Source organism: Protopterus annectens, chromosome 3.part0 (genome assembly GCF_019279795.1).
Source record: "Protopterus annectens isolate FY-2018-M chromosome 3.part0, PAN1.0, whole genome shotgun sequence".
Taxonomy (NCBI): Eukaryota; Metazoa; Chordata; order Ceratodontiformes; family Protopteridae; genus Protopterus; species Protopterus annectens.
This window is the reverse complement of record NC_056731.1, coordinates 1114590724-1114613426: the sequence shown is the minus strand read 5'-3', so window position 1 is coordinate 1114613426 and position 22703 is coordinate 1114590724. Positions and strand designations below refer to the sequence as shown.

General features: G+C 37.5%; 1 protein-coding gene across 1 annotated transcript in view; it reads left to right on the top strand.

The window, feature by feature from the left end:
- The window catches only part of LOC122796675 (histamine H3 receptor-like), a 332874-nt gene extending 310519 nt beyond the window's left edge, over positions 1-22355 (top strand). Inside the window, exon 3 of the mRNA XM_044065350.1 lies at positions 20676-22355. Coding sequence (XP_043921285.1) covers positions 20676-21497 — 822 coding nt within the window. The 3' untranslated portion in view covers positions 21498-22355. The remainder of the gene's footprint in view (positions 1-20675) is intronic.
- Positions 22356-22703: the final 348 nt, after the last annotated feature.

Below are 22703 nucleotides of genomic sequence, written 5' to 3'. Positions count from 1 at the left end.
GCATATGCCGGAATATAATTAAGAAAAATCTGTAGCAAAGGCTTTTACACTTTTATCTGTATGCATTAGTTAGAAGTGTACTGATAACATGGGCATGTTTGTCAGGGCATTTCACAGGTATACATGATTGGCAATACCTTAAAATGGAATATTCTGTGTTAAATCTGTAGGCATGTTTCAGGGGCAGTTCATTCGATAGCACTGTTAACATTTAAAAGATGATTTGTTAGCACAATTGCCTGTTCTTTTGGTGGGAGCAAAGCTGCATTTCTGTTATGGCACAAGCAAATATATGTTGTTATTGTTACTCTCCTTTTTTTGCATCTAGCTTGTTCATATTTCAGATCTCTAGTCTGTTGTATGTTTCTTCAGTGGGCAATACTAAAATGCTACATTTTCTGTTTCATCTGAGAACAGTTATTTTGTAGTTATGTGATACTTGTGTATTATCCTTCTGTTGTCTTTTAGGACATTTAGGACAGGGACAACAACAACAATGAACTGCCACCTCTACCATGCATGGCTCACACCTGTCCAACATACCAAGAAGTAGAGCTAGTACAGATCTCGGCTGTGTTCATGCAGACACTCACACACCAGTTTTTCCTTAAGGACCCCTATAGACACACACACAACAGTTACATGGTTCAGCTGAGCAGCTTCAAACTCATTTTGTCTCTCTGGCTATTTGTTGTTTTATCCAAATGTCTGTTGCTTCTCCTTATTCCCACACACTCAAAGACCTTTTGTGTCAGCCTACGCTTCCTTCCCCCCAACACCCTGTGCATGTGATGACAAATGTGCCATATCCCTGTTTTGTATCTTTTGGATTCAGGGATACATACACTTAGTGTCTGATGCTCAGGATGCATAGCTGGCTTAGTGTTTAGCAGGACTGCATTTGTGATGTTGAACTGGTAATTGTACCTTTGACTTATATTGGTCTTAGAATGTTAGACAGTTGATAGCATCAAAAATTTCCATCTTTTTTGTTAATGCTCTTGGGAGGGTTGTGAAGTCTGAAATTGCAATGTGTATCATTACTTTCTAACTTCTCTCTTTAATGATTTTCCAGTACAAACGTATGTTGCTAAACTGAGGGCATGCTGTGATCATCACTAATTTTGAGAAGTATGACTGTGCGATCTTTGATGCCTGCAGCCTACTACTTAATAATGTTCACATATAAGTCAAATAAGTCTTTGTTGTTACATGTTAAGTTAATCTCTGTACAAATTGCCCACTTTTTATTTGCTTATACTACCAAGTTATAGTATGCAAGGATATGCCAATCATTCATATTAGTACACAGTATACTCCAGATTCAACACTTACCTTGTAAATCCAGCAGTTGCAACATTTGTACTTCAGGGCTGACTCTGTCTGATGCAAGCAGTACACAGCAAATAGATGGGTAGGTAAAGGTTGTGAGAGTTGCCTAGCATCAATGCTACTATATGTATGTGCATAGGAGGAAGGTTTTAGGTCTTTAGGTGGTGAATGGGTGTGCTATACATTGTCTCTTAGATAATGGGAGGGCATATTGAGCATGCCTACATCTACCTACACCCACAGCAGCTGCTGGTTAACTTCTGACTCCTCATCTGCGTGTGACTGTGGCAACCATGGCATTGGTGGTGGGATGTGTACTCCTTCCCCTTTGTTGATCTTGCTGAAGCTGTTTTCTCAGGATGGTGTTGCATAGCATGGCACATACTGTGAACATTTCAGTACATTTCCATGGATTGTATTGCAGGGCTCCGCTAGATGTATCTAGGCACTAAAACCATGACTTAAGCACCCCAAACACATACTCTATGATACTTCTGGTTTGAGCATGTGCCTCACTATGGCATTCTTCAGTGGGTGTGTGTGTATTTTTGATGGGTGTCATCAGCCACAGTTCCAGTGCATAACCCAGTAAATGACCCTGTGGGATATCCCCCTAGTGAACATTTGATACAGTTGGGAGGTGTGCCAGATATGTGAGTCATGGTAACTGCCATGGTTGCCAGCGCAAACGTTCAAGATGATTCCCTTGGCATTCCACATGACTTGACAGTTAATGGAGTGAAAGCCCTTTCTATTAAAGTAGAGCCTTCCCTGTTCCTCAGGTGCTGCCCTAATTTCTATATATGTGCAATCTGTGTCACCCAATACTTCAGGGTATGTGTGCTACAGGGTAGAACTCCTGCATATTTCTGTCCCTAACCTCAGGAGTCTGGGGGAAATATGTGTGTTCACTGGCATGTTGAAGGATAGCATTCAAGAACTGATGAAGAATCCAGGATGCTAATACCTGTGACACTCACAGCATGTTCCCTGTTGATCTCTGAAAGGTATGTGTAGCTAATATTCAAAGTGCTACAGATGACTTTGTCTCCACTGGGATGGGTTCCTCTTGGTTTGCCCTGGCTCTGAGTTGAGAACGACAGAAGTTGCTGAGTTCTTGCAGTGTGTCTCTACCCTATAGCACTCTACAATTTCCATATCATGTAGGTTGTGATAAGTTACCCAGGGTCTGGAAACTCTTCTCCTTCTTGGCCTTGATCTATTAGCAGCCCAACAGCATAAACTTTAGCCTGTTGCACAAACACATGAATTAAGGAAACAGCAACCCCTAACATTGTTTCTGTGTAGACTTCTTTCCGTGGCAGTATTTCAATAAGTTTTGGAATTTGCAGAGAAAACCAGCACTGAGTCTACACGGTTGCTTTATAGCTTGTTGAATGGCTCCTCCATCTTGGATTGGTTGATTAGTATACAATTCAACTGCTTATGCTGTAATTTGCATGCCACAGTTTTACCTTGTTGGTGGAGCTGTACACAGATCTACACACCATGTAGAGCCACTTACTGAATCCAAAGTGGTGAGCTACCATGTGCACTTCATGCTGCAACATGCACATGGTAGAAATGGATAGTGTAGACTTTATTGAATCTGGTTGACAGTTTGGAACAATCCCAAAACATCTTTCCAAGACACTGAAAAATACCTCTCAGACTATCAATTCAAATTCATTCCAAATAAAACAAAGCTTATGCTCTTCACTAATAGCAAAGTTCCTGATAACTCTCCCCCTTCACCATCTACTCAGCCAATAAAGCTAAAATTGAACCTGCCCAGCACACCAAACTTATTGGCGTCACAATTGACAACCTAAAATTTGAGAAACACCTCACTCTAACTATTAAAAAAAGGTCCACATTAAGCTAGGCTCACTATACGGAGTCAAGCCATATCTAACCAAAGCCACTAGACGTTCCATACCTAGGACTCATCTACTCTCTACCCTTCTATATGCCGCACCAATATTCACTAATCTCGGAAAATCAGATTTAAACGAACTGTGTCCTGCGATAACAAAATTGCAAGATTCGCTCTTAACCTCCCTTTCAGATCACATTACTGCACAGCATTTCATAAACTAAATTGGATTGAACTACCCAATCTCCTATACATCAACAAACTAACTTTCATTCATTCCATCTTCCACCACCCAGACAACTGTTCAGCACTTAAGAGCTTAGTGCAGCCCTACTCAAACGGCAGGCCACTAAGATCCTCCTACAAACTGCTACTCAAAGTAACTAAATCTAATAATTGTTATAGTAATTCTCTATTCTCCCACCAAATATCTAAGTCCTGGAATTCCAAGCTTCAAAGAATACTAAATTCTAGCAACACATCCAAATGTAAACTACTGCTTAAGAAACACCTAACCAGAAACTGGCTTTGCTCCTTGCACTAATCCAGGCTGATCATTCTGACCTTTCTTGTTCTTACAACCAAAATATTTCTTCCATTGCTAAATTCTAACATCCAAACTATCCCTTTTCTCACAAAATTCCAGTTTCTCTCTACCTTTCTCAAGCTCACTAATGTTCCTATTTTTATCTACCTATCTCAAGCTTCCAACAGTTTAATCATATTCCCCCCTTCTTGTACTTCACCTTAACATTGCCTTAGCTGTCATGGTTTACAACAAGTAACACTAGCACGACAACATAGCAACAATCAGCCATATTCTTTTTCATATACCATACATGTATCTCATAAATATTTACCACCAAAACCATGATATTTATCTACTGATTAGTCATTTCTCTATGATGGCACAAGGTGTTTCATGCAAGTTTATTTGTTAGCTTTCTTTTTTTCCACTTTACATTACTCTCCAATTTTTATTGTTTATGTATAAACTATTTACTATCTATATTTATCAAAGTTTTGTATTCTTGATTGTTATCAGTTTCTTGTATTGTTTGTAATGTGTTTTTTCTAATGGAGCTTTTCTCTCCAGGCCTCTGTTGAAAAAGAGCTATTGGCCCAGTTGGATATCCCCAGTAAACAAATGTAAAATAAATAAATATGTTCCCAGATACCAAGTGTACCCTGGTTGCAATTCCAGCAAGTTTCATCTGCCTCAGGATAGACTCTGTAAATCTTATGAGGTATATAAAAGTACTGAAGAAGCCACTTCCATCAAATATGCTACATTTTTTGACTTAATAGCATATTTAGGGGACAAATGGAGATATTTTTAGTTTTAGGCAAGGATTATATGACTTGTTCTATATATAATACACAATTCAAAATAAATTTGTTTGCCAGTAGATCCTCTATGTACTGTGGGTCAGTGTGGGTGGTGTTATTGTAGATTAGCTAAGTGCATTTTTTGGGTGTTGATTCTTAGATTTTTAACATAGTTGAAGGATTTATAATTCCATATGGCATCTGTGGCTACTTTAATTTTTTTACTTGGCTTCATATTTCCTAATGGTGCTCTTACCTTCTTTGCTTGACTATTTCAGAGCATTTTAAAAGGTGTCATTTTTATTTTTATGGCTATTTAAGGATTATATTATTTTCTTATGCAGTTCATTGATACAAGTGTTTCATCATAAGGATTTGTTCTTAAAGTTATCATTGAATTTAGAACAAATGGGCACTGACTTATGTGCGGAAGTACTAAGGTACTGGTAGAAGTCAAAGATGTAAGAGGCCACTATTTCAACCAGATCCATGGGTGGTGGATTCTTGAAGAATCTGGTTAGGTCACCTAAGTGCTGTATCAGATTAGCCTGAGAGAAATCCCTAAATACCAATGTGGTGTGGATGGGAAGTACCAAAAAGCTGAAGGAAAAAGATGACTAATTTTTGGTCTGATTTTACCAGGGATATAATAATGCAAGTTATGGAAGAGGCAAGGGCTAATTTAATAAGGATCAGATCAAGAGTACTTGGATTCCTAGTGGGACCTTTAATAACTTTCTCCTTAGCATTTGTATTAACGATAGCCAAAAAATACTGAGGTTGTCTGTTTTTGTGGTGTGGGTGTGCCAAGCAAAATCTGGTTACTTAAAGACTTCCAGTGTTAAGTTTGGTAGTGATACTTTTCAGTGCAACCTTCTTTGGGACATTGAAGAGGATTGGCAGAAGGAAATTGCATGGGTGTTTTTTACTGAACATAATTTGGAACTCTAGGAGCTTAGTTTTACATGAGGAGATGGAGGTTAGGACTAAAACAGATACTTTTTCCCAGTTATGCTTAGGAATGAAAGCGAGATAGGTGCTGAATGCTGGTACAGATGAAGTTTTGGTAACTATGCAAATAAGGATTCAAACTGTAGGAATATCTCAATTCTGGTATCATTCTGTCTAGACTCCTGTCGTTGAATAGTGCGGGTTCCTGTTAAATCATTGATGGTCATTTCAGAGAATAAATCAAGAGCTGTTCACCAAAACTACTTTCATCAGTAGTCACATTTTTATTTTTCTTCACTGTTGTGCTACTGTAGAGTTATTATATATATATATATATATATATATATATATATATATATATATATATATATATATATATATATATCTAAGTTGGGAGTGTGTGGGGTGTCCCCATACATGGGGAGAGCAGGGGAGCTTGTCCCTTGAAAATGCATGTGTCTGAAGTTCAGTGGAAGCAATTTTGGTAAATGGCTCTTGCTTTATTTGCATTCACTGAAATAGTTGTTAATTAGTCAGTGTGTTGGCCAATAGTGCCACCTTGATATTGTCTTAATCTAAATTTGCTTTGTTGAAATGTCCAGTATGAGATGGAACCATATCTAAAAAGAGGGACAGTGTAGGCAGCAAATCTTGTGTCCTGTATGAAAAAGTCTTGTTGTAAGAAGAGTAAGCTATTCTTCTCAAAGCAGAACACTGTCCTATTATCTCATCCTAGGCTGATTCCTAATCCCTTTTGAATCATACTGGATCCTCTTTCAATGACAACTGCTACTTAATTGTTTAAAGCTATAATCTTGTCTATATACTGAGCTAACATTCTTTGTGAAGGCAAGATGTTATTCAACATCAGTTTATTTCCTACCTCTAACACATGAATATCAAGTTCTGTTATGTCTGTCTCTCTGCATGTTCTTTAAGGTGGAGAACATAAGGCCATTTACATTCACATGGGTCAGCACTGAGTCATAAACATATTTGTAAGATTTAAGGATCCTCATGGCTATATGTATTGGCTCAGATTCTAGTCCCAAACCAGCAGCTCACCGTCAGCCTGTTCTTTTCTAACTTGAGTACAGAGTTGATTCCTCATGCAGTAGTTACCAATGACTAGGACATTTTCCTGATTGGTGGCAGACTTTCATGGGCCTTATAAAATGCTTCTGCCTGCCACCTCAATGACTATGTGAAGATGTAGTAAATTTTGATGAAGGAGTAAAGGATACATCATCTTCTTGAGGATAAGATTTTCTTGTTCAGACTCCAGCAGGCTTTTCTAGGTTCTCTCTAAATTAAAGGTCTGGTAGCATGCTGTAACTGGTGTAGTGTTAAAGAAGTGAGGTGCTTACCAGTAGGTATTAACAGCTCTTGTAGGTTATGATGGCATTAGGAAGTAGTAATGAGGAGTTACTAAGCACAAGGCTGTGCTACATTGCCTCAAGTTACTTTGTGCAAGGAGGCTAGCCACAGAGGAGAGTGACAGCAGACTGTTGTATCATAATGGCAAGAGATGTGGGACAAGGGTTGATGCCATAGCTGGCCTTAGGCATAGGTCAACTTGGCAGCTGCCTAGGGTGCCACTCTAGCAGGGACACTTTTCCAGTAAACTGGATGGTAAATAGACCAGGATGGGGGCACCAGGTGGTGTGGGGGGGTGCTGTGTAGCCCTTTTGCCTAGGGCAACACTTGACTTAAGGCCAACCCTGGTTGATGCAATAAGTATTTGAGGAAGGAGAGCAAGATGAAGGTTGTTGTAGGAAATATTCAAGGTTGGTGGGTACTTCCTCTAAGTTATTATTTAAGTTAGAGGATCTAGCAGGTTTTATGTGGTATACAGCATTCTAACAGAGTGTGAATACTCAGGAGTTATAAAGGAGTATGAATACTCAGGAGTTATAGAGTGCTCTGTCTAAGGGAGCATGAATAATCAAGAGTGTTATAGCACTCTGTCTAAGGGAGTGTGAATACTCAGGAGTTACACAGTTCTCATTTGACAGACTTACAGCTTCTCAGGTTAGAGGTAGTAGCAGCTAAAATGTATTATGCTATACAGAGCTATAATGTACTATACAGCACCCTATCTACAGTAACAGCTTTGCACAGCCAGTCAAACTTAAATTTGATGCTGTCAGAAATAATATGAGTTCTGAGAAACAACTGCAACAATATAGGCAGGGTACTTCAAATGTGTGAATAAATAGGGCATAAATGACTGATATTCAGGCACAAGTATAACTAATAAGGTAAAAATACCAGCTACTCTACACACACTATGGTAAGGCAGAAACAGGTGGAACACCCGCTGCTATGCACAGAGTATGATAAAGCAAAGCAACTGAAGAATGTGGAGAAAATGATTCAAGAATACAGGCACAGGTATCACCAGATTAATTAAACACAACGTGATTGTTCAGTAATACAGTACATCAATTCACAGTACAACAAGGCAAAGCATCTGAAGACTGCAAGCACGAGCTACAAAATTAAGCAAAAACAGCCTGCTCAGTTTGCATGGAGGCATAAAGCCCTGACTAGCTAATATGTAGTAGATACTGCGTCTTGGAGCTCAATTTGCAAAAAAAATAAATAAATAAATAATTACTTAGATAATGTTGGACAGCATTTGTAGTTACATTACATTCTATGCAATGAACATAAAAGATATACATTAAACAGGTATTCATAAAACATTTCTTGCAGGAGGTTTTGCCCTTTCTCTACTGTACTGTGATCTTAGAATATATAATTAGCAGGGAGTGTGGGGGGGGGGGGCACAGCCTCACACATGGGGAATGCAGGGGTTTAGCCTATCTGTAAAAAAAAATTTTATATATACTCGTAATGTTTGTTAATATTCTGGAGTGTCGATGTTTCTGGTTTGAGGTTGTATGTTAACTATTTCTCCAATCGACAGTTTAGTACAGATACAGTTCTGCTACTGCCTGCAAGCTATTTGTGGCATACTATGATATGGCATGCTACATAAAATGATTACCTAGAAACAGGTAGCCCATCGGTGAGGACCCACTGTATCAGACCACTACATCTACATCTTCTAATCAACAGAGAGTGACCAGCAGCCACATTACAGTCCTGAAACAGTGCCTTGTACAGCATATGCTAGTACAGGCAAAGCAGTAATATGTAGTCTATATCTATGGGCCCTAACAAGGCCACAGTGATAGTTCAGTCTCATAAAGAGCAAAATGATGCATGAAGTATTAATTAAAGGCTACACTGGGCATCATATGGCTGACTGATTTACACTGTGTGTCAGGCATCTCCACTTACACCCCAAAGGTGGTGTGAGTCACAGCCTAGGGACACATGAGGAGGTTACAGGTCAATGGATGCACATTTTAGGGTCTTGTGGCTGCACGAAAACTATGTCATAGATAATTCTCTTCTTTGACAAGGTGGAAGAGGCATCATATTATTGTGTTCTGAGGCCACAGAGATGGGTGGCTGTGATAGAACTTAAGACTTCTTAGACACTAATGTGGAGGTACTGGCAGAATCACACATATATGGAGTTCACCATTGATCTGTCCTGCTCATGAAGACCCTGCACCATATTCTTCCATGATGTGGAGTGGCAGAATGTGTTACCTATCACGTCACAGGTACAGTCTGTGCTCTCTGTGATGACCTTCCTAGGTAGCCACCCTGAATTAACACACACTTACATGCATGGGTGACACTGTGGCACTGACTATCCTGTAGATAGAGCTGAATCGCACCAGTGTTTGTCATCATAGACCCCAAGAAACATATTGTGACACTGCCCTTGGCTCCATTGACTCTGGAGGTATTGGCACTGTTGGGTGACAGCCGTATGGAAGCCATGCAGCACACTAATCATCTCCATATCATTATGGGTAGCCACAGACTATGCCTGAATTACAATGCTTCACATCTGTTGATTGATCCCAAGTGCCACAGCATATCAGGGACTGGTAGGGAGACAGGATGGAACCATGAACTTCAGCAGCCTACTATATAGTAGTAGTATACCAACATGGATGTGTTGCTCTCATCTGGTGTTGCAGTGGCAAAGGGAGTACTGGTTGTACACTCAGGCACAGGGGAGGCCCCCTTGACAGGGATGGCTTGTGCCAATGCTGTACAGCCCTGAAGTCAGCTGTGGGTCTAAAAACTTACAGAACAGTATTTAAGGTCATTATGTAATTTCATCAAGGATGTGAAAGAAAAAGTGTTGAACTGGAATTAATTTTTTCACATTTGAAGATAAATTGGGCTGATCAAAATTATACTTTTGTCTAATGTACCATATATAACTAAAGTGCACCATTAATACCGAACAAAACTCATGTTAAATAATGAAATAAGATGATTACAACTTTTAAACCATCTAAAACTAACTGGACACAAATTGGCAGCACCAAATCTAAAGCACGGAATAGCATTTTTCTTTCATTGGCATGCAAATAAATGTGTTTTCAAACATTATAACAGAGCATAGGAAAATGGAGGGTTAAGGCTTCTGGATACTGAGTCTTATGCCATGCCATTTATATTCAAAATGATAATTATCTGATTATATGCAACATCACTAAAACACAGGAAGGTGTGGAAGGAATGAAAGGGACTTGGCAAGGTTAAAGGAATTGTGTAAGCATGGCATGTTAGGTCTAGAACAGAGTAAAGCATAGTACTGCATCTGAAAAAAAGAAGTTACCTGCAAAAGAACTCACTTTTAGAGGGAAAACAGTAACAGCAATAAAAGCAGAAAAACACCTGGTGGTAGTGATCTCTGTTGACCTAATGATCTGTGATTGATGTAGCATGGAGTACTGGCCATGAAGAGGTACGAGTAGTAGCAGATGAAGTTATCTATCTGCGTACAGGGCTGCTGACGGTGTTCATTTCTGGAGGCCTCATTTTCACTAGGACATATACAAGACAGTGGAAGTACAGAGAGCATCATCAATACAATTGGTGAATGGCTTTCACCAGAAGCCATAAAATATTGATTGCAAGGGCTTATTATGTACAGGCTTGAGGAAATGATGCAAACAAAATGATGTGATAGAAATATTTAAGTACCTAAAAGAAATGGAGAGAGCCAAAGTAGGTATACTGCTTAAAAGACATTTTGGGAACAACAGAACACAATTTGAAGGCAGAAGGTACAAGGTACAAGGGAATTATGATGATAAACTTTTTTTAACATAAAGGGTAGTTAATGGTTGGAAAAACCTCCTTGAGCAGATATCAGCATCAACATAATAATATTTGGCAAGTATCATGTGATTTGCATGCTGGGAAAAAGAAGAAAGAAATATGTCATCAGTTGGGTAGGATTTGCAGCCTATGACAGATGTAGAGAAATGTACAGACAAGGAGATCCAAGTAGCTGTTGTCCACAATTACAATCTATATTTCTTTTTCATTCCTAAAGTTTTCCAATATTTTTGTCAAGAACAGGCAACAGAGTCAGGTTTTATATAGTTGCTAAATTACAAATATTCCTAAGAAGTGCATCCACAATACTGAAACAATGCTATAAATACCATCTCAGTCACTGACTGAAGATCTAGCCTTAGTCATATTATTGCTACACAGAAAATAAAATACTACAAAAAATAAACAAATAAATAAATAAAGAAAGAAAGAAAGAAAAAGTTAAGAGGAGATGGAAAGAGTACTTTGAGGAGTTGATGAATGAAGAGAATGAAAGGGAGAGAAGGTTGGATGATGTGGGGATAGTGAATCATGAAGTGCAATGGATTAGCAAGGAGGAAGTAAGGATAGCTATGAAGAGGATGAAGAATGGAAAGGCTGTTGGCCCAAATGACATACCCGTGAAAGCATGGAGGTGTTTAGGTAAAATGGCAGTGGAGTTTTAACCAGATTGTTTAATGAAATCTTGGAAAGTGACAGGATGCCTGAGGAATGGAGAAAAAGTGTTTTGGTACCGATTTTTCAGAATAAGGGTGATTTGCAGAGCTGTAGTAACTACAGAGGGATTAAATTGATCAGTCACAGCATGAAGTTAAGGGAAAGAGTAGTGGAAGCTAGGTTAAGAAGGGACGTGATGATTAGTGATCAGCAGTATGGTTTCATGCCAGGAAAGAACACTACAGATGCAATGTTTGCTCTGAGAGTGTTGATGGATTAGTACAGAGAAGGTCAGAAGGAGTTGCATTGTGTTTTTGTAGACTTAGAGAAAGCATATGACAGGGTGCCTAGAGAGGAGTTGTGGTATTGTATGAGGAAGTCAGGAATGTTAGAGAAGTATGTAAGAGTGGTACAGGATATGTACGAGGGTAGTGTGACAGCGGTAAGGTCTGCGGTGGGAGTGATGGATGCATTTAAGGTGGAGGTGGGATTACATCAAGGATCAGCTCTGAGCCCTTTCTTATTTGCAATGGTGATGGACAGGTTGACAGATGAGATCAGACAGGAGTCCCCGTGGACTATGATGTTTGCAGATGACATTGTTATCTGTAGTGAGAGTAGGGAACAGGTGGAGGAGACCCTGGAGAGATGGAGACATGCTCTAGAGAGAAGAGGAATGAAGTTCAGCAGGACTAAGACAGAATATATGTGTGTGAATGAGAGGGAGGATAGAGGAATGGTGAGGATGCAAGGAGTAGAGGTGGCAAAGGTGGATGAGTTTGAATACTTGGGATCAATAGTTTAGAGTAATGGTGAGTGTGGAAGAGATGTGAAGAAGAGAGTACAGGCAGAATGGAGTGGGTGGAGAAGAGTGTCAGGAGTGATTTGTGACAGACGAGTACCAGTAAGAGTGAAAGGTAAGGTCTACAAAGGGGTAGTGAGACCAGCTATGTTATATGGGTTGGAGACAGTGGCATTGACAAAAAGGCAGGAGTTAGAGCTGGATGTGGCAGAGTTAAAGATGTTAAGATTTGCACTGGGTGTGACGAGGGTGGACAGGATTAGGAATAAGTATATTAGAGGGTCAGCCCAGGTTGGAAGGTTTGGAGACAAAGCCAGAGAGGCAAGATTACAAGATTACTTTGGTTTGGACATGTGCTGAGGAGGGATGCTGAGTATATTGGGAAAAAGATGCTAAGGATGAAGCTACCAGGTAACAGGAAAAGAGGAAGGCTTAAGATAAGGTTTATGGATGTGGTGAGAGAGGACATGCAGGTGGTTGGTGTGACAGAGCAAGATGCAGAGGACAGGAGGAAATGGAAACAGATGATCCGCTGTGGCAACCCCTAATGGGAACAGCCGAAAGAAGATGATGATGAGAAGAACCATAGTAATGCTGTTCAAGCATTAAAATGGCAGAAATAAAAAAAAATGAAAAACAAAAATTCCAGTTTTATTCAGTAAGAACTCTTGTTTTTTTTCTTAACTATTTAGTATACCTCTTGACTAGCCACTTTAATATCACCACGTCCCCTTAGAATTGCACTACAACTAACATAAAAAAATTATATTCCACCACAACACACCTCCTCATTAGAATAACCCTCTACAAACTGATCCTCATCTCACTTAACAAACAACCTCCTATAATTTCCAAAAAACAAAATGCCAACCCTATAGGCTTACAGTTTTCTACCATATGTCTTAACTATATTATTATCAGTCCTAACAATCAGCTGTCACAAAAATTTCAACCCTCTTCCAAGGGGTACCATTACTGAGCCCACAACTAGACTTGATAACTATACTCACCAGATCTGTACTGCACCACAACTCCCACTATTGACTCCTAAAAATATGTATGGTGCTAAAACAACCACACCACTGTAATAAACCTTGAGCTAGACTGAAAAAAAAAACTAACTGTCTCAGTCAACCAAACACCTATGCTGCACCAGACAAGAACAATATGTTCTGACATACATTCAAACCTAGGACCTTCCACTACAAATAGCAATCAAAACCTCATCCATATAATCTCAGCCAACAAGCACATTCAAGTTATTATCCAACTTCTATATCCATATACCCTCTAAAAGACAACTAACAAAACCCTGACAAAGCAGATCACTCAGGCTTTAAGATATATAGCATAAATGCACACAGCATCTGCAATAGAATCAGTGAACTTCATGTCTGGTTTCAAACCAATAACCCCCACAAACTAGTATTCACTGAAACATAGTTAAAATCTTCTATTAAAGAAAAATAATGAAATCAGCACACAAGATAAAAAAATGATCAAACCACTAAATGTGTTGGAAGGGTAACTATCATGTTCCTTAATACCCTAGGAATATCATTATACTCCTACAAAACTCCAAAATTTGACTCGGAAGAACTAATAATCCTTAATTAAATTCACATAAGATAATGTGCATAATAGCCACATAGATACCGCCAAATGAATTTAATTATTTTTCATTTTATTTTGCATTTGTTTTCCAGAAAAGTCTGAATGGACATAAGTCCCCTTTTCAGTAGAGGCATGTAGAGAAAAGCTCTAGAAAATTACAACGATTCACGAAAAGAAAATAATGAACATTACAATGTTCATACCGAGTATATAAATAGCACAATTGTTATACAATCTTACAAGAGTTTAACAATAATACCAACAACAAGATAAAAAATCACCAGACATTTTGAGCTGTTACTGACTTTAGATCATAAATTGTGCATTAAGCATGAAAGAGAATTAAAAAGGAGGAAGAATAAAACAGGGTTATAAATATAATAGGAAAGGAAGCGCGCTATTTGAAGGAGGAGATACTAAAGCAAGTCAAGATATTTATGTAGTAAAATAAAGTTATGAATAGTGTGTGAATATATAGGATATGGAGTTTGTTGGGCAAAAGTTGTGAATGAAAATAAGAAAATAGTAGGCACTATTTACCTAAGAGCATATTACATACAAAAAATAGAATAGTGATTATAAGTGCATCATTCATAGGAGGTTTATACTAAGATAGATGAGGAAGACAAGGACAAAGTTTGGCTGCTTTAACAATGGGGGTTTCAAGGACATATCCTGGAGTTATGTAGGTGTTGCTTCAGTTTGAATTTGAAATTACACTTGTTAGTACGACTGAAAATATATTTGGCTGGATAACTAGAAATGTTAAGCAGGAAACCAGTTTTCTCTGTGACTTCAACATAGATGGGTCTGATCAAAATACTACCATCTCCTACTTAAGTATCAATCTATTCGGTTTAACCCAAGTAATTAAATGTCTACGATATGATAAAGCATTCAGTAAAGCTAGCAGTCTGACTATGATCAAACAAATGCATGAATAAATACATAAATGTCTGTCACATAGTAATGTAACTTCTCAGCTCACTGCTGTTAGAGCGTACACACACCTCTCAGAATCTTAGCTTAAGAATCAAGTAGGAAAATAATGGGGAACAAAAGGCCAAAAATCAAGGTGAGATATTGCCCTTATTTATGTAGAAAGTTGCTAGAATAACAGGCTTTTTAGTAGCATGCTTTTTCCTGGAAGTATTAAGTCTGAAAGTCTAATATCTATCATTAAGTAGTGACTACAGTCTTTATTGATTTGCCAGAAAAAACACATACATTATGAGGAACAGATTGAATATGAGGTAAAATCAGAGACTTTTAAGAGCATCTATGCCCCATACACATGCAGATATATATATATAATATGCACACATGCACACACAGATGGGACCATCAGTTGCAGCCAGTTGTATAACTATGATTGTATGCTTCAGAAGTTTCATTGTGATCAAACAACTGAATAAATGCATAAGTAACTACCTCAAAGGAGTGTATCTTCTCATTTCATTGCTGTCAGAATAGATTGTTCAATATAATACACTTCCTCTTCCGAGATACCTCTCAAAGTCTTAGCTCAAGAATTGGGCAGAAAACTAAAAAATACTGGGGAACAAAGGAATAAAACTTGAATACATGCATAATATACATTTTATATACTTAAAGAGTCGCTAGAATAACAAGCTTTGCATTACTATTTTTTTAAGGCTACTAAGTTTGAAATATAAATGAGTCAAGTCTGAAATTCAAATGTCTGCCATTATTTAGTGACTACAGTTCTCTTTGACTTGCCAGAGAAACCACAGACTTTCAAGGGACAGACCAAAATATGAGACACAATCAGTGGTGTTAGTGACATTCTACAAAATAAGGGAAATTTCAGGTCATATATGTCCACCGCACACACACCCACACATGTACACACTCACAATAAAAAAACTTTTATACTTACTGTCTTATATTCTAGATAAGAATTTCATGTAAGGTAGTAAAATTAAAAAAATCTTCCTCACATATTTTAAACATATTCCATTACCTCTGTCTTAACCTTCAGGCTGTCTCAGTCTGAGACAGTCACTTGAGATAGCGTGAGCCAATAGAAATGGACCCTGGCTGCTTTGTACATCATCCCAATGAGGCACTTTTTTACAATATTTCTGCCTTCTGTAGAAGGCAGGAAAAGCATGATCATCTTAGCCCCACCTAGTATTAGGCATGTTGCTGGGCTCCTCTGAAAGCAGCCTGGTATGCAGAGTAAGCAGATATTTTTTTTTCCCTGGGTGGACTGCACAAGATAGTGGAAGTCCAGTCCACAGATATTAGTAATGGTAATGATAAAATGTTTCATTTTAAAGTAAAAGAAAAAAAAACAGAAAATAAAAATACATTTTATCTTTTCAGCAGCCAGTACCATGAGCCACCCCTGCTAACAGGTAACTCTGAGATATAAGCAGACCAAAGTGATAATTGCCACATAGCTAACAAGACAAACAAAACAATTAACGTAAACTAGAGATAGTGCTTGGAATATGTGGCACAAAGAAAAAAAAATAATATAACAATTAACAAAACTACTTTCACCTAAGAAATCTCACAAACAATTATTGTTTTAGACAGCCTCCCCCTAAAAGTTAAAAAAAAAATTACAAAACAGCACAGGCAACACACTTCTATAGACGTAAGTGGTTGTGGTCTACTATAAACAATTTCCTAAAGCCAAGCATCAAGCCCATCCTTAACCCTGTTCTTCTCCAACGTGTCACCATAGCTTGCAACTTCAAGAAGCACTTTATAGCTACTACCTCTCACATTTGCCAGCATAATGAAGGCATACCACCTTTGAACTAATCTTAATTGCTGCAGTGATGAAATACTTGCACAAACTAAAATATTTTTTCTTCCGAATATCTTAAATTAGGAATAGATGGAATAAGCTACCTTGTTTTTATATTAAGTAATATCTCCTTAAAGTTATGTTCCAACAATATGGAAAATGTCTTACATTACACCAGTACATAAAGAAGGTACAACTGAACTTTCAGATTATTGCCCTACCACATTACTCACTCCACTCTTTAAAGTAGTAGAAAGATGTATCCTCACCAAATACTACATTTTCTGCTAGACTGACACTAACTTGCCCCATTACATCATAGCTTCTGACCCCATCACAAGACTGAAACTGCCCTACTTCAGTTTCTAAATACAATCAGCCAAAACAGAAATATGGATAACCCCATCTACACCCTATTTCTTGACCTATCAAATGTGCTTGATACCATATCTCGCAATCTTCTCCTCAACAAGCTCTGACAATTAGGGCTAAGCAACAGAACCACTGAATATTTCTCTGTTTCTCCAATTAATACAACTGTGCAGTCTATTAAGTGTTAAGACTATTCTATACTCCATCCAATGCAAACAAGAGTACCACAAAAGAAAGTACAAGGACTCCGTTATTTAAAATATTCATAAATAGCACACACAAGACAGTCAAGCATGTGACAATCACACAACATGCTGAGGTCTTAACTCTTGTTTGTTCTGATCCAGCACTATTCCAGCTACAATCACCTCTTTTTCCTCCAGTGAGATCTGGTTAGGATAATCCCAAATACTCCTGAATTAAAAAAAAACAAACAAAAAAAAAAAAACAAGATTAATCTCATGTACCGCTGATATACTCCCATCGACTAGCACTACACTAAAAATATTCTTATCTAACAATAGCAGAATAAAAGTTGCTTATATCAAGTCCCTCAAATGAACAAGGTTGATGAATGCTACAATAAAATAAATAAATTTGCATACAACCTCCCAAACAGAACCCATCATTGTATTTTCCTGCAGAATATGACCTGGCTACAAGTATCATATTACAACATCCGTCAAGCACTCCAGACATCAATAGTATAATTAAATGGTACCAACCCAAAAAGAGCTTTTGATGAAAGCTTCAGCACTGAACAAAGTCCCAAAAATCCAACAAATCAAATGAGACTCTTTATGTTGAGTAAGCATAGCTGAACTATGGAAAGACATTTCCTTCACCATCAGACAAACAACCTTCTTGCCTCAGAATACATATAAAGTGTTCTAGAATCTGCAACTATTATGAATTTCCAGGATAAAAATATCCAAATACTCACACTTTCCTCTTCTCACTTATTAATTGTTTCTTTTAAACTGGCTTTTTGATAATTTACTGAAGTGAGTTTACTGCTCTCCTCTCATGAAAAATGTATGTATTATTATTCTCCAATTAGCTCATGCATCTCAGTGAATATAAACGCATATTATATTATTTTATCTCCCTTTCTTTGGCTACGACACTGCTTAGTAATGTTGCTGCATTTATAGTGACAATTTCCTGATCCAGTGAAGATCTATAATGGTCACCAATATCACTTATCAGAATTTACTACAGTGTATACCTTTATTCCTGTTTATTCTGCTCTAATGAACTTCATTACTACCCTTCCCTTACAGTTTATCTAAGCTTTACCAGAAACCAGATCATGCCATACAATACACATCAAAGATTATCTGCAATTCCTCAGCCTACCTCATAGGTGTACATGAAAAGTTAAACTCACCCAAGGCTCAAACATATTTACACCTAACCCTAGACCTTTCCTAACCTTCCACCTACACATTGAAATATCCATCATAAAAGTCCTCTCCTAACATCAGCCTTGACATAAACATGTGACTCACCTTACATCCTACTCTAGGAATGCTATAACATAATTCTTGCTGATATCCATGATCAGATACTCACTTGGTCCTCCATACTTGTACATCTTTTCATTTCTAGCTAGTATAGATTTCTCCCATATCCTTCCATAAATGTTTCTTTCTGCTAGACACCTGTGCAGTACCCTTTCTTTTCTTATACTTGAATTCACTTTCCTCACTCATCACACATATCCCACCTTCCCTCTTAAAAACTCATCAACAGTTCGTCACCCATACACTCATTTATTTCTTCTATTTATATTAGAGGAAAAAATACTGATACTGCAGTGAGTCTTTATTGTGTGATACCTTAAACCTGCTATCATGCAGGCCCTTGGGTTATAAACAAATGGCTCCTTATGGACAAACCACTGTTTCAGCTACATGGGTTCTGAATGCGTATGATATTTTATTTTTTGCTTTTTAAGTCTATATGGGTACATTATGGGTACATTCAGGCCAATAAATCCAAACTCCACTAGCTGTAGACATGCCATGTTTAGACTTTTTGTGACCTTGTCAGTACAACAACTTGTGTGCATGTGGCATGTGTGTGTGTGTGTGTGTGTGTGTGTGTGTGTGTGTGTGTGTGTGTGTGTGTGTGTGTGTGTGTGTGTGTGTGTGTGTGTGTGTGTGTGTGTGTGTGCGTGTGTGTGCACTTGTGCATGTGCGAGTGTGTGTGTGTGTTTTAAATTCCATACCTCCTAGTAATCATTTGTATTCACTTGCATCCTGTGCTTTTTTAAACAATGTTATTGAATGTTGCAAGATCTTTGTGATGTTTCTATGTATGTTCATTTATGAATTTATTGTTAAAGATAAATGCATGCTGCCCTCTTATGTCAGAAACATCCATGTGTAACAACACACTGGACTGATTTAGGTGATTCTGACAATTGTTGCAAGGATCAATGATAATTCGTTAACTACTGGGCAGAAAGATGGCAATTTCGAGGAAGGAATGGAAGAAAAGCAAATCAGCATTTTTGTTGTATGTGTACGCTTATTCACTGGACTGCAACTTGCTTTCATATCAACCTGTATGTGATCAAACGTACTACATTTGAAAAGAGCCAGCAAACATTCAGTGAAGAAAGAATTGTCTTTGTGTGTGTGTGTGTGTGTGTGTGTGTGTGTGTGTGTGTGTGTGTGTGTAAGAGAGAAGGCAATAAAGAAAGAGAGAGAGCACAAAACCATATGTGAATTACTGTTGCTGCATTATAGATGAATGTTGATACAGTGAGACAAACAAAAAACCTGTGAGTAAGACTGGAAGGATACTAAATCTGAGATAACTTGTCTCCTGCAGGTATAAGGAATGTTTCTATTCTAGCTGTGAAATGAACTTAATGATCTTAAAGTTGCAGGTCTATTGCTTATTTTCTACACCAGAAAGAAAACAGTACCATACTTTTACTTTAGTAGCAGCAGTGAGTTGTGTTAAGCAGTACAGTTACTACTCTGCTCTCTGTTGGTAATGCTGGATTTGCAGTGGAGCACTGTTGGTGATGTCCAATGAATATTCATGTTTTAAAATACTAAATAGCCTCCATTCTGCAATGTTTAGCCAATAACAAACACGACACATGTTTTGTAAACATGTTTCAGTGTTACAGTACACAACCCTGCATTTCTGATGCATCAAAATCTACTGTGTTTTAACATTCTCACAACATATATTGTAATATGCTCTGCGGCCTTTTCTGTGGCTGAAAAGGGTTATGTGACTAGCCCAGATACCTAATTAACAAATACAAAATAAATACACAGATAAACAAATAAAACAAACAAACTAATAAATTAATTAAATGCAGAAACATTTGTAAAGTGCTGTTAAACATATTGTGAGCATCAATGTTAAAGTGATTCTTCTGGGACTGTAGTGTTTTTGTCATCTGGCTTGGCTTGTTTCTAAAATATTCCCTTCTTTTTTTATTTTGGGCAATTTATTTTTCAGTGAAGTGTTTGTGACATCCAATATTCATTTCAAGAGTCCATCTTTAGTTTCTAGTTGTTGTAGTGGCACTTCTTATGAAAAATTTTTAATTATGTTTTGCCTTTACCTTTTTCACATCTCAAAGTTACTTCTAAAGACTCAACAGATGACACAATTGCAGCAAAAATGTAAACAAATGTAATTCATTTCTTACTTTGTTTCCAAAATTTATGAAGGACTGACATTATTTTCCTGTTGTTTTGCTGTAGGTTGCCTACCGAGCCGAACAAGGAAGTCTCAACAATGCTTTTGTGAAAATTGTAGCAGTGTGGATTTTTGCTTTTTTAATCTATGGTCCAGCAATTTTAGTATGGGAGTTAGTAAACGGAAAAGTAGAATGGACCAAAAAATGCAATGCTGACTTCTTAGCATGGTGGTTTCTGCTTATTGCCTCTACCTTTGAATTCTTTATACCATTCATTAGTGTTACTTACTTTAATATGAGCATCTGTCTGAATATCAAAAAGCGAAGTAGAAGCCGATGGAATAGTATATCTGATGGGATGATTTCTCCAACGTTGTGTGAAGAAAGAAAAGGGTCGGCTATTTTTTTCAGAAGAAAAAGTAAAGATGAAGCTAAGAAGCCAGTGCAGCCAGTATCAGTATTTATAGAAAATGAATTCTCTAGTGCAAGCCAGTCATCCCCTTATTCCACTAGAAGGAATCGGCTTGGCATATTGCACTGCATGGAAGTTAACCCTGTAGTCAACACAAAACGTTATGATACTATATCTAGAAACAGTTCCCAGCGGATCCGACTATTACGAGATAAAAAAGTTGCTAAATCTCTTGCAGTCATTGTGTGCATTTTTGGATTATGCTGGGCACCATATAGTTTATATATGATACTTGCTTGTGGCATTGATAGATGCTGTACACACTTTATCTGGTATGATGTCACGTTTTGGCTACAGTGGTTAAACTCTTCAGTTAACCCTTTCCTTTATCCATTATGTCATCTTAGCTTTCGAAATGCCTTTCTGAAAATACTGTGCCCTCATCAAAGTCATTTGAGAAGAGGATCAACATAAACTACTTATGTCATAACAGAATAAAAGTGCATTCTCTATATTTTATGATGCTTCACCTATGGTATCCTGCATTAATTTTTGAAGACCAAGATGATAAGGAGATATTGATGTTGAATTCAATTTCCTGAACATTCCAAGATTTTTTTCTAATAAATTTGAATATATTTTATTGAAGAAACCAGAATATCTGAATGTACATTTGGAAGGTTTTCAGTCTACGTACTACTGTTGTACTTGCATAAATGTCAGTTTACTTTAAAATGACTGTACTCCTAATGGTATAGGTAATATGGTTTTGTTTATCTTTTATGCTTGGAAGAAGAATATTTCAGAAGCTATAGGGAGTTTTATCCATGGGATGATTTATAATCAGGAACTGTCTTATGAAAACTGGTCTAATATATTTAAAAGCTAAAAAAACAGGAAAATTACTTTTTCCATTGATTTCACCTGTTTTTATTTTATATTTCCTCATTTATAGTTAAAATGACATTTTTAAAGCCTACAATTTAGATTTTTGGAGTTGGAAAATATTGTGTCTATTTCTGTATGAATAAGGAGGTGTTTAATGTTCAACTGCTGAAGTCAAAGGAGATCACACTCCTGAAATTATCACTAGGCCCTTTGATTAAGGTTATCAAAGCACACACAGAAAACTCTGTTACTGAATACAGATCAGGGAAAGTGAAAGATACTTGAGTTGTACATAAAATGCCTGGCTTCACATTTTTAGTAACCTGCATTGATAAATTGGTGTTAATTCCTGATTTCTGATGCTGTCTTGTTTTCTATGAAGACATCTGTTTATGACTCAGAAATGTTGCCACTTTTCAATAAAGTCTGTGTTGTCAAGTATCATGATGTTTTGCTGACAATATTATTTAATATTTAGTCCTGTTAATGCAGCCCTTGGCTCCCGACTGTCTTCCACATGGGGTATATTAACTCACTTTAGCAACATAAATATCTATATTCCCATTTCTATGCATGCATTTACTTCATCTTACCCCAAACTAAAACTGTCCTTGTTTACTTATTTTTAGGATACTATGCTTGTAAGCTAATACAAAAGTAACATCTATAGGGCTACCTCACATGGAGAGGCTGTGAGATTGTTCCAAGAGAGAGTTCCCTAATCTCTGGCCCAGAGACTGGTATGTCTTATGAATAAAAGCAATTTTAATATACTGTATGACTATTTCAGAA